The 12,980-nt window shown below is 41.9% G+C and overlaps 1 protein-coding gene across 7 annotated transcripts in view; it reads left to right on the top strand.

The window, feature by feature from the left end:
- The window catches only part of nsd1b (nuclear receptor binding SET domain protein 1b), a 34,653-nt gene that overhangs the window by 20,684 nt on the left and 989 nt on the right, over nucleotides 1-12,980 (top strand). For 6 of the 7 annotated variants that reach the window (XM_005748314.1, XM_005748316.1, XM_005748315.1 and 3 more), the window contains 16 exons: nucleotides 2,705-2,747; nucleotides 3,630-3,874; nucleotides 3,960-4,097; nucleotides 4,441-4,564; nucleotides 5,312-5,512; nucleotides 5,597-5,776; nucleotides 7,216-7,372; nucleotides 7,461-7,666; nucleotides 7,752-7,864; nucleotides 8,009-8,155; nucleotides 8,602-8,724; nucleotides 8,817-8,933; nucleotides 10,803-10,944; nucleotides 11,045-11,151; nucleotides 11,234-11,435; nucleotides 11,621-12,468. In XM_005748314.1, coding sequence (XP_005748371.1) covers nucleotides 2,705-2,747; nucleotides 3,630-3,874; nucleotides 3,960-4,097; nucleotides 4,441-4,564; nucleotides 5,312-5,512; nucleotides 5,597-5,776; nucleotides 7,216-7,372; nucleotides 7,461-7,666; nucleotides 7,752-7,864; nucleotides 8,009-8,155; nucleotides 8,602-8,724; nucleotides 8,817-8,933; nucleotides 10,803-10,944; nucleotides 11,045-11,151; nucleotides 11,234-11,435; nucleotides 11,621-12,309 — 2,934 coding nt within the window. In that variant the 3' untranslated portion in view covers nucleotides 12,310-12,468. Of the gene's footprint in view, nucleotides 1-2,704; nucleotides 2,748-3,629; nucleotides 3,875-3,959; nucleotides 4,098-4,440; nucleotides 4,565-5,311; nucleotides 5,513-5,596; nucleotides 5,777-7,215; nucleotides 7,373-7,460; nucleotides 7,667-7,751; nucleotides 7,865-8,008; nucleotides 8,156-8,601; nucleotides 8,725-8,816; nucleotides 8,934-10,802; nucleotides 10,945-11,044; nucleotides 11,152-11,233; nucleotides 11,436-11,620; nucleotides 12,469-12,980 lie in introns of those variants that run through there. The other variant, XM_005748312.1, reaches the window with a different exon arrangement.

Raw genomic sequence — 12,980 nt, forward strand, 5'->3', positions numbered from 1 at the left:
AAAATATAAAGTAAGCTCTGGCAGACTTGGTTCTATGGTAGGTCTTAAAGGGTTAAGGTCAAAGATCTTATGCAAATATAAGAAAGAGACTGGGTAAAAATGGCATCAATGGGAGAGTTCAAGAGACACAGAAAACCACTGCTGACTAAACGGAACATAAAAGCTTATGACTCATTAAAAGTACTCTTATTATACAGGAGGATGATCCAAACCATGGCAGCAAGAAATCCTCTGAATGGCCAAAAAAGAAATAAAATGAAGGTTTTGGAGTACCTGAGTGAGTTCAGACTTTTATCCGATTGAGATGCTTTGGCCTGACCTTAAACAGACCATTCATGGAATTGGAATTAAAATTCTGCAAAGAAGAGTGGACCAAAACTCCACAGTGATCTGAAAGACTGATTGATAGTTATCACAAAGTACTTTACAAAGTAGTTCTTGCTGCCAAGAGTGGCACAACCACTTGTTACGGGTTATTACTTTTTCACACAGGACTTAGCAGGTTTGGATAACTTTTTCTCCTTAATAAAAGAAATAATCATTTAAAAACTGTTACTCCATGACTCCAAGACAAAATTAGTGGTCAAAGCTCTCATTATGTTATCCACGGTCAGATTTAGTCACTCCTGCACCAGCAAGACATTGTTTTTATTGCAAGCTGTAAAGCAAATAAGTATAAGGAAAATTTTCAAAAATGCACCAGTGGGAATGGAAAGTTCCTTGGGTGATCTACTAACACTAACACTTTGTGTATGAACACTAATTCATACACAAAGATGCAGTCGGTTTATTGCGATAATTGTGAGCAGCATGGATTAGTGACTTAGAAACAAGCGCACCTGATGAGGGAGTGCAAGGGAGCGTTTAAAGCCCTAAATGAATCGTTGTAAGTTAGGATTTTACAGGTTTTTCTCTCTGAAAACAGTGTGGCAGTTACGATAAATGAGAGGAGGCTGAAGGAGAGAATGCTTTACCATAACCGTGAACTCATTTGTTAGAAATAGGTGGGAACTGTGTGAAGTCCTGAGGCCTGAATCTCAGTTTGGAGTATAGGATTTTTCTGCACACCATTCAGGTCAGCTGTAGCGCAGATTTCAGGTTTATAGGGTGGAATAGTTTCTCCTCTGGATCAATCCTGCCTCCACCTGAGCTGTGAGAGATATCTCTGATAATACAAAGTGGAGAGAGTTGTAAGCAGCATGTAAGAACTGATGATCTGATGGTCAGACAGATGTCTTTACCTTCCTAAATTCAGTCTGATGTTTGGTCATAGTTGATGTTCAGTTATAGTCAAATAATAGAAACTTGCCACTGTGTTGAAAAAACCTTAGAAACACCAGTGTGCATGTAGGCAAATGCATGACCGATGCACTGTGCTACTTAAATAAACAGCACTGCACCACGGGCATTAGAAACATTAGAATCCTTTTTCAGTCCAATAAAAACAACGTAGGGATGTTTGATTGGCCTCCGGTCACAAACATAAGCACCGGTTGAGTGTTTCCAGTCATTCCAGCATTTAAGAGATGATGGAGGGTTAATCCTCCCACACGTGTTTAGTTAAGATGTTTAGTTAAGCGCATCTAAACACGCATTATGTTAACTTAAGAGCTTCTTAAAGTCTGGGGCTTTCAAATAATGAAGTGTATTTCATTTTATGTAAGCTTTGCTTTGAGTTATAAATAACAAACATAAGTATAAATAATACAAGTAAAGGATTTATGCTGTAAATGCTGTGGAGATGAAGCTGAGACTATGAGATGATCAGATTATTTCAGATTATTGTGTAGTTAAAAAACAAACAAACAGATAAACAATTTTATAGAGCCAAAAGTGCCTTTAAAGATTAAAAGTGTTTGTTTTTAATTGAATTTATTTGTTTTTAAATATTTTATTTTAAACATCACTCACCTTACATTCAATCTCAGCTAAGAAAAGAAGTCAGTGACTTTCAAAAACAAAATAAAACTTTGACAGCGTGTAGTTCTTCCCTGATCCTCTGTGTATCACTCCTAAGAATGTCTTTAGAACTGATATCGTGTAGATGAGCACCCCCAGTTTCCCCAGCAAGAGATGCGTGGAGCCTCTACTTGAGGTTGAAGTTTCTCTCAGAGCTCCCTCGTGGTCTTGTTCACAAGTGAGACAAGACAGAGATGGAGATCAACAGATGGACTGGTGTATAAATCCAGTTTTCTGTGGTGAAGCGAGAGCAGATTAAGATCACAAATACAAGTGTTGAAAAGGCTCTGAAGAGAGGCTGGGCTCACCTTTAGAGACAGGACTCAATCACTCAGGAGGGGCTCAGGGTACAGCTGTTGATTCCTCCACATCGAAATGAGCCAGTTGAGTTGGATCAGCCATGTGACTAGGATGCCTCCAGGACATCTCCTAGATTAAGTGTTTTGGGCTTCTCCTACATGCTGGAGGGATTATGTCTCTCCACTGGCTTGGAATCTTTGTGTCCCCCGAGAAGAGCTGGAGGAGGTGTGGGCATTTCATCTCAGACTGATGCCCTTTCCAACCTGGCTGGAATAAACGATGGATGGATGGGCATGGATGGAGTATATAGCCTTAAAATGCTTTTGAGAATTGCAGATAAGAGCTACAAACAAAGCAAAAAAAGAAACTTTTTTTTTTGTTTGATAGACTAAAACAATGTTGGTTTAACTGCAGTCATTTTTGAAAGTGTTCCTCTTTGTTCCAGGTCAAAACACTGAAGACTAATCCACCTCCAACTCCTCAATCTGGTCAGTGAGTTTTCGTAAAGCCTTCTAAATTACACTGTAGTGTGCGGTATCTCATCCAGGACTACTTTTATTTAACTTAACAGTAGGTAGCAGGCCTATATCTGTATTAGAGGCAGGCTTATAAAGACATGCTTGATCAGAGGATTTTTACTCATCTGCCACTTTTTCTTCTTCTCCTCCACTTGCCCAGTTTTCAACTCTTTGGGAATCACATTAATAGTGTAAAAATACAATTTTATGTCTGTGTTATCTTTGGTATTTTCCATAGTTTTTATTAAAGAAATGAGAACAAATAGTGTTTTTGTGACAGACCGCTAGTAACAAAGTGTCCAGAGATACAATTTAGAATTAGTGCTTTACTAAATTATCTGTTATATGTCGACACGACACACATCATCCCTTGAGTTTTGTATATTTATGCTTGACTGACTCATAGGTCAGTGTTAGTGATGGCTTAGAAAACAAAACAAACAAAACATGAGTGGAAAAGCAGCAGATTTAGAAAGGAGAAAATATAATAAGTAATTAAATGTTGTAAATGAAATAAAATAATCATTCTGTACATGTTAAATCTATAAAGTGTAATTACATTATTTGTTCAGTGGGTTTCAAACATTTTATGACACAGAAGAAGAAGAAGTTAACATAAAAAAAAATTCCAAGTCACCAGATTTTCTTTTTTCCTTGTAAATTAAATTTGGGAAAGCAGCCAACTAAAATACGCTCTGAGGAGTCCAGATGAATTTACAGCCAAGCGTATTTAATCTGCACAGTTAATGTAATTTAATATGATGCTAAGAGGAAGTCCTTGTTATGAGTTGAAAATCTTGAAAAGCTAGTTTTTCTGTCTTACTGTTTCAAATATGGTTTTCTTCCACATAGACTGCTCAGCACCACCCCTAAAATCAAAGAGTAAGCCACTTCCAGCATCAGAGTCCACACCGGCGACGACCTCTGACCTCTGTACACCCACACCTTTGGTTCAGACCAGCACTCCTGCACCTTCTGCTCCAGAGCAGTCTTCGCCAGAACCCGGACAGGAGGAGACGGCACCAGCCGATGTCGACGATCCTCAACCGGACGACGGTAAAGCCGAGGACATCAAAAAGGACGGAGCAGAGTCAGAGGTTGGTCAGCTTTACTTTTTTACGTACAGCAATAATTAATAAAATTGTTGCTATGCAACAGCAAAGTCCTGCTTTGTCTCCTCAGGGTGAACCATCCAGCCTGGACAACAGTTTCTGCTCCATGAAGGACGACTTGTCACTGTGTGATGACTCACTTTTACCTACGAGGAAGATCATAGGGGACCGAGGAGGCCCGGCTTCCATGAAGGAGAACATATGTCAGGTGAGCTTTCAGCAGTTTAGTGACAAAAAGATCCCTAGAAATGTGTCCAGAAGCTCCATAAGAAAAGGTTTCATTTTAGCAGTGATAGATTACAACGCTACTTGTGTCTTTACAAGAAGCTCTACAGCGACTTCTCTGCTGCTGTATTCAAACATTTTATCACAGCTTCCATTTCTGTTCAGTTCATTACTTTATGGTTAGATCTAAACAACAGTTGGCAGACATTAGATGTTTTCCTCTAAAAAATCTGAAGCCTTCATATCCACCTCGCAAACCATGCATACATGAGACGTAAAGTTCCCTCTCTCTGAGTCATTCTAGTTATGCTATGATCTCTGCTCAGGTGTGTGAGAAGACCGGGGAGCTGCTGCTCTGTGAGGGTCAGTGTTGTGGCGCTTTCCACCTGCCCTGCATATCTCTGGCCGAAGCACCGAAGGGGAAGTTTGTCTGTCCAGAGTGCAAATCAGGTAAAAACTTAACAGCTGTTCCCTGATGTCAGTAGAGCCTATAATTTAATTCTTGATGTGTGAATTTTCCAAATGTAAAAATCACTACAAAAGGTCAGACTGTAAAGTCTAAAGATGTTCTAGCATAAGAAATATCCAAGCGTTTGGATATTTCTTCACTCCCCATGTTGCCTTAATCCACAACGGGTCACCGCAGTGGGCGGACTTTTATTTTTTATTTTTTGTGTCTTCTCCCAGGATCAAACTGGGAATCTATGTAAACCACTACACATAGACCACTACACAAATTTATTTATTGTTATTATTTATTTATTATTTTTAGTTTTCAAAATGTTTCTTTATTTTTGGTTTCAATTTTATTTCTGTTTGTAAGACTTTTTAGTCTGTTTTAGCAATCATTAAAATGTTTTTTTTTTAATAATTTAAAAAAAAAATGCCTGTCATGTTTGCCATTTTATTTATTTTTGTTCATACAATGGAAAAACATGTTTAGTATTGAAGTCATGTCTAGCATGGGAAGTTTTAAACAAATAGTTCACGATTAAAAACAGATTTAAAAAGAATTGTTAAAATAATCATAGTTTTATTAGGAATTATAGTTTTATTTATTTGTGTTCATTGCATTCTGGAAGCGATTAGAGGGAGAATTGAGGCCACTTATTATCTGCTGTTTTCATTTTGTTAAATTAATATGAAGATATATTTTTTTAGGTGATCATTTAAACCTGTGACTTTTCCTGTGTCCAGGACTCCACACCTGCTTTGTGTGTAAAAAGCGCGGTGAGGATGTGCGGCGCTGCATGATCCCTGTGTGCGGGAAGTTTTATCATGGCGAGTGCATCGCCAACTACGCCCCGACCGTACCCGTGAACAGAGGTTTCCGCTGCTCCATCCACGTTTGCCTCACCTGCTTCATCGCTAATCCCAACAGCTCCAACATCTCTAAAGGTAATCAGAGGACGCTCAGACCGCACCTTCGCTGTAATCACCCGTCTTGCGCCGTGGCATTTACTCTCCTCTTTACGTCTACAGGTCGGCTGGTACGTTGCGTGCGCTGCCCGGTTGCCTATCACGCTACAGATCTTTGTATGGCAGCGGGCAGTGTTGTACTCTCCAACAACAGCATTGTCTGTCCTAACCATTTCACCCCCCGCCGCGGCGTCAAGAATCACGAACACGTGAACGTCAGCTGGTGCTTCGTCTGCACTGAAGGTACAGATGCGAAAGGAAACTGCAGACCAGACTAAACTGGTTTTGTTGCTGAGCTGTTTTCTTCACCTCAGATTTATATTTTATTTCACCTTACGGTTACGAATTACAGTCAGGTGGAAAATAAAGTACCGGTAAGGTTTTATGTCAGGATATTAATAAATCATCTGGTTCTCACAAAATATTTTACGATCACCAACACGTGGCATATGTCACTGTCATTATTTATTTAACAAAAACTGAACCAAAATCCAGAATTACTGTATGAAAAACTTAAGAATACCTTTTATTGTTTCCACAAGAACTAAGATTTTTGTTTAATTCATCATCATCATCGTTGTTTCAAAGGCTAGAGCTGAAGACCAAATTTCTGCTCTAAGGTAAACTTTCAAACTGGTCCAAAAACATGCAAAATCCACTGGAGATGCAGCCTCAACAGGCAGAAAAGCGTTTAGTGAAATACAGTTTTAATACATTTAAAAACATGGACAAAATTGAAGTAAAATAGACATAAAGCACCCAGAAAGGGTTAGGCCATAGACTCATTTGGACATAATCAAAGACCCAAGGCTCTTGGGAGCTCCCACTTTTTTAGGAATGGAAGTTTCCAGTTTTGGTCTTCTCTGGCAGGTGTTCTGGAAAATTTGGTATTTTCCAGTGTCTCATTGTTTACTATACCCAGTGGGATAGTGCCACAGAGTCCAACGGACTCCCACAAAATCACCACAGAGTCCCGCAGACTCTGTGGCAGCCAAGCCAAGTAATGATCTTAGAGAAGCAGTTGTTACTGCCTATCTGTCTGGGAAGGGTTACAAGTAGATTTCCAAACAATTTAAAGACCATCATTCTACCGTGAGAACGATCATTCACAAGTAGAAACTGAACACAGCTGCCAAACTTCCCAGAAGTGGACATTCCAGCAAATTTACCCCAACGTTGTTTAGCAAAACTGCAAAAAGCCCAAGAGCTGCATGTCAGACTCTCAAGGCCTCACCTGAAGTTCTTGATGGTACAATTTGAAAAAAAGAATGAACAAGTATGGCTTGTTTTGAGAGGTTTGTAGGAGAAAGAACGTGGCACTACAGCTCAGTTTTCGCACAAGTCGGATCTGAACAAACCACAAGACTACTGGAATAAAGACCTTTGGATAGATGAGACCAAAGGGGAGATGTTTGACTGTAATGCGAAAAACGAAACAAGCCAATCAGCTGGAACATCTTATACCAGCTGCTGATGGTGGAAGTGTGATGATTTGGGCTTGTTTTACAGCAACAGGACCTTAAAGTCATTGAGCCAACCATAAAATCCTCTGTATACATACAGAGTACATATAGGACTAAATGTGAGACCAGCCGTCTGACAAGCTTTAGCTGTCAGACGGCTGGCTTCATGATTCATTGATGAGAGGTTAATGCAATGCTGTCCCTCCTCCTGTGCTCCAGGGGGCAGCCTACTCTGCTGTGAGTCCTGTCCTGCTGCATTTCATCGGGAGTGTCTGAACATCGAGATGCCCAAAGGCAGCTGGTACTGCAACGACTGCAAGGCCGGGAAGAAGCCTCGCTATAAAGACATTGTATGGGTCAAAGTTGGGCGCTACAGGTCAGCTATGACCCACAGAGTCTTTTAAATCTGAAAAGTCAGACGCACATCATCAAATCCTTTATTCTCCCATTTTCTGCTCCATAAGGTGGTGGCCGGCAGAGGTCAGCCATCCCAAAACAATCCCAGAAAACATCCAGAGAATGAGGCACGATGTCGGCGAGTTCCCCGTTCATTTCTTCGGCTCCAACGACTACCTGTGGACCTACCAGGCCAGAGTCTTCCCTTACATGGACGTGGACGCCAACAGCAAGGAAAAGATGGGTAAAGGGGTTGATGCGACCTACAAAAAAGGTAGGCAAAAGTAAAATTTGTCCTTTGATCGGTTTGATATCATGGTTTGTGTTTGCGATCGCTGACTTTTGACGTCCTTCCTCAGCTTTGGAGGAGGCGGCTGTGCGGTTCCGTGAGCTGCAGGCAGAGAAGGAGCTTCGGCAGCTTCAAGAGGACAGGAAGAACGACAGGAAGCCTCCTCCATACAAACACATTAAGGTAATGGAGGTGCCTTTACTTTGAAATCAAGCTGCTTAAATCACAAAGAAACTGTAAAAAACTTTCTTCATAAGTTGACTTAAAAAATGAGGTTTGATTGTAATGCTCGGTGATGAGTGATACACACCTTTCTGACTCATCCAGGTTAATCGACCAATAGGAAAGGTTCAGATCTTCACTGCCGACCTCTCAGAGATCCCCCGCTGTAACTGCAAGAAGACAGATGATAGTCCATGTGGGATGGACTCCGAGTGTATCAACCGCATGCTGCTCTACGAATGCCATCCACAGGTACCGAAACACCTTCATCACGCTCATGCACAGCTACAGATGGATTCACTGACTGATCCAAATCATTGAATTCAGGTGTTCCAGTCACTTCGATGGCCACAGGTGTATTAAATCATACAGACTGCTTCTACAAGTATTTTAATCCAGTTAGTTTGGTTTAATTTTTTTCTAGAATTTTATTGTACAAGGTGCATCATCTAAGTGTTTTTAGTTATTTAGTGAAATTTTCTACTTTCAGGATGTTAAGAAATGCGTTTAAAAATCTACTATGCTGCCACCAATAGCTGTGCTTGACCAATTGGAGTTTAGTGGGGCTAAGACATAATAGTTGTATTGCTACAGATCTTCTAAAGTTGAATCGGGAACTTTAGCGGCTCCCTGGCTGCCTGACTGGACTTTGCAGCCAGGTGTCGAGTATCTGACCGAGGCCGCTTCTTTACTTGCAGGTTTGCCCGGCGGCCGAGCGGTGCCTCAACCAGGCGTTCACCAAGCGTCAGTACAGCCAAGTAGAGATCTTTAGGACGCTGTCTCGAGGCTGGGGGCTCCGCTGTGTCCATGACATTAAGAAGGTAACCGCAGTGCTGCTGCTGTTGCTGCTGGAATTCCCATCATAAGCCAGGAGTGAATGATCCACGTTTCCCGTATGTGTTTGTTCTCTCAGGGTCAGTTTGTGAGCGAGTATGTCGGGGAGGTGATCGATGAGGAGGAGTGCAGGTCGAGGATCAGACACGCTCAGGACAACAACATCTGTAACTTCTACATGTTAACTCTTGACAAGGTACGACTCAGAGCCACGTGTGTTTTTAGGGTGTTTTCACATTAGCCTGTTACGTTCAGTTCACTTATGCAGGTGTGTACACATTAATCGCAAAACAACCGCACCAAGACCCTTCGGAGGAGGAGGTCTCATTCAGTTCCTAACCGATTCGTTTATGGTGTGAAAGTGATCAGACCTCAACCAACTATCAGGTGAACGTTGGAAGTTTAAATTAACATCTTCCCGTAGCCACATATATTTTGCATTCTGGGATGCAACAGGGTAACTTCGATGTACAAAGGTCTGTATGGGCTGGCAACCAGCTGTAAAATGTAAATTATCGTTTCATCATATCTTCCCTAATAACTAAGTGGAAAGAAACCAAACCACAGGAAAATACTTCAAGTTTACAAACCCATTAACTAGGGCTGTGCGATATGACCAAAATCTCATATCCCGATATAAGACATCTATCGTCCGATAACGATATAAATCACAAAAATTTAACATTTTCTGTAAATTCTGTGAATCTCGCGCAGCTCGACTTGCGGGAAGTGTTTCCAGCTGCGTGTCATGTACCTGGAGTCGAGTATTTTAACCGATGCATGAAACGATACATTTTTAGACATAAGTTGTAACAGCCGCCGTTTTCTTTGTGAGTATTTATTACACGGCGTGCTGCGGGGAAAAGCCTGTTCTAACGTTTGAGTCTAAGGTTTACTTTTTAGCACCTGACGGCTCTATGTTGCTTTTCATCGGAAAACACTCTGCATCGTCTTTCATATGATTCAGTTTATTTTGAAAAGTCTCAACAGGATCTTGAGCTTTATTGTGAAAGGTTTATGTGGAAAATAAACAAGCGGACACGTGATGCTGTTACCTTGTTGCTAACGACAAGGCATTAAAACAAGCGCTTGTCTGTCTGTAGTGTGGTTATATTAAATATAAGAGAAAGAGAGAACTTTAAGAAAATAATATAGCCACTACAGTGACCATCAAAACCATGAAAAAATATTGCCGTAAACAGTTTATTTTGCGACACCACGAAACAAATGATAGCGTAAAATGAAACATTAGACGTCATCCGATACATATCGTTATATCGAACAGCCCTACCATTAACTGATTTGGACCAGAGTAAATGAACTATAACTGTGAAAACGCTGTTAACCTCAAGAGCAACCCTATTCAAGACTACAGAATGCACTAACTGAGGTTTTGCAGCTACGTGGCCGCTTACTACGTGACATTAACTTGTCAGTTATTATGAATGTGTGACAATCATGGTGGCCATGTTGGATCAAGTGAATAAGGCCCCAGTCACATTGGGTCAGAGCTCAGTTAGTGGCCTCCCCAACTTTGTCTAGTAACTGGTAGTGTCGCTTTTCTTTTTGAGCGAGTATAGAGGATAAAGTGGTCAATGTAGTTCTGAGGAGAAATAACAAGTGCATCAACATTAACCAAGGACTTGAGCCTTAACAGGGAACACAGAAGAGTGTTTAAAGCAGTCCAAATTATGGTTTAAGAAAAAAAAACAGTAGCAAACTGCCACATGGTTAGATTAAATCTAATTAAGATCTAAAATTATTCACATACACAGAACAGCTTTGGAGTAAAGCCTCTGAACATGAATGGCTTTCCTACATCTCTTGTTTCCTGCCGTCTCTTTTTTTCAATCAATACCTCCTGATAGGTATGAATGCACTTCTAACAGAATCGTGTGTTTGGTAGTTTTAACCCTGCTACCAGCAGTAGATGCTTTCTTGGCACTTTGGAAATTTCATGGCCAGACCTGTGTTTGAGTACAGGTTATAGCTACAACTTCAAACTAGAGACCTATACAGTAATTAAGTTTAATTTAATTTCTTGTTGGATGACTTTGTGTTTTAGGATCGGATCATTGATGCTGGGCCGAAGGGGAACGAGGCACGCTTCATGAACCACAGCTGTCAGCCAAACTGTGAGACGCAGAAGTGGACGGTGAACGGTGACACCCGGGTGGGACTGTTCGCTCTCATCGACATTGCCGCAGGTTCGCCGCCTCTTACAGATCAGAAGATAGAAGTTGTTTCTATCTTGATGTTTGGTGATGCCAGCGAGCCGCTCTCACTCATTTGTGTTTATCCTTTCAGGCACAGAGCTCACCTTCAACTACAACCTGGAGTGTTTGGGCAACAGGAAGACAGTGTGTAAATGTGGAGCATCAAACTGCAGCGGCTTCTTAGGCCTCAGGCCAAAGGTGAGAGGAGGGACACGCCACAAAAATTAATAACCACCTGTGTTTGTTTGGGAATAACCTACTCCTCTGCTCTCTGAACCAGAACAACCCCCCGCCTGATGATAAAGATCGCAAGCTGAAGAGGAGAGGTCACGGCAAGAGGAAGAAAAAGGTGGTGTTGACCAAAGAAAGGGAGGACGAGTGTTTCATCTGCGGAGACGGAGGACAGATGGTGTCATGTAAAAAACCTGGATGTCCCAAGGTTTACCATGCAGACTGCCTGAACCTCACCAAGAGGCCTGCAGGTCAGTGACTTAATTTATTTAGGATTTTCTCTAATCCACACAATATCACCCAGTTTTTATGAAAATAAAATGTAGGATGGTCCCAAAACAGATCTATGCCACCAAATGTTTATTACAGCTGGTGGAAATGTTGTTGTGGTCCTCAGTGAAATAAAGATTCCTTAATGTTCTTGCATTTGTTGTAGGTCGGTGGGAATGTCCGTGGCACCAGTGTGACATATGCAGTAAGGAGGCTGCGTCCTTCTGCGAACTGTGCGTCAGTTCCTACTGCTGCCAGCACCGTGACGGCCTGCTCTTCATCTCCAAACTGGACGGCAAGCTGTCCTGTAGTGCCCATGACCCCTGCGGGGAACCGCTAGAAGCAGGCGAGATCCGAGAGTACACACCCGAACCCACAGCCCTCACCTCGGGGCTGGGCATGGCGGTCATTCCCTCCTCTGCTACTAACACTACCTGCAACGTTAACCCGACTGCCAGGAGGGCCTGGGACGTAAGCACCGGTGCCGGCATGTGCGCGTCAGAGTCCTTTCCTGCTTTTTCCATCCCAGTACCTATCACTATTCCCGTCGCAGCTCCTGCAACGTCGCCTCCTCCCAGTAGTTCTGATGCTCCCAGCAGCCCGCACGTGTTCGACCTCCCCCACTACTCGCCCATCTCCTCATATGAGGAGGAGAGGGATGTCTTGGAGGAAGACCTGTTGGCTGAAGAAGAAGAGGAGGAGGAGGAGCTGTTGGAAGAGGGTGATGCAGAGAGGCATAAATCAGACACTAGTGAAGACGACAGAGAGACAGTAATGGAGGAGGAGGGGGTCGAATACCTGGAGCTCAAAGATGAAGAAGAAGAAGAGGAGGAGGAGGATGAAGAAGAGGAGTGACGCACAGAGCATCATTATTTACAGAGTCACTACAGTGAGGAAGCACATGGAGGTTACTCAGTTACAGTCACTGTTAATGTTCAGTATTCAGTTGGATGTATGGAGGGGCTTTTAGGAGAAAACTACATTTAAAAAAATAAACAAATTGTGAGGTTTATAAATAAAAAATATAATATAATATAATTTATGTATACACTGACACACATCCAACAATTTTGCAGTTTATTTATGCTTGCATTACATGTAGTTTTACCCTGGTAATCACTCCCTACCTCCATCTACACACCTGCTACGAGTGCACAAAAACTATCCGGACCCGGGACATCAATCATGAGACTTGGAAACACATTTCATCTTTTTTTGTTTTGTTTTCTCACATGTTTGTTGGAGGTGTAGGTCAGGTGTCCTATGAAGCTTTGTGCGGTTAGAGGCAGATGTTTTATGCTAGAAAAGAGAGTCACAGCTGGGCTCGGTTTGTGACTTCTACTGAGTTAAATCGGGATTATGTTTACATCCGTGCAGTTTGAGGCCGTGTCAGAAAAACGTTGTATTTGTCTAGAATTAAACTAGCTGAAGTTCTCTGTGTCCTTTTTAAAGCTTTTCTTTCTAATCTAAACACTGTTGAACCACCACAACCAACCAACGGAGTTAAACTCGCCCTTGTGGTCCAG

This window comes from Pundamilia nyererei, unplaced genomic scaffold (assembly GCF_000239375.1).
Source record: "Pundamilia nyererei isolate P.nyererei 1_Seehausen unplaced genomic scaffold, PunNye1.0 scaffold00219, whole genome shotgun sequence".
In the NCBI taxonomy this organism is placed as follows: Eukaryota; Metazoa; Chordata; class Actinopteri; order Cichliformes; family Cichlidae; genus Pundamilia; species Pundamilia nyererei.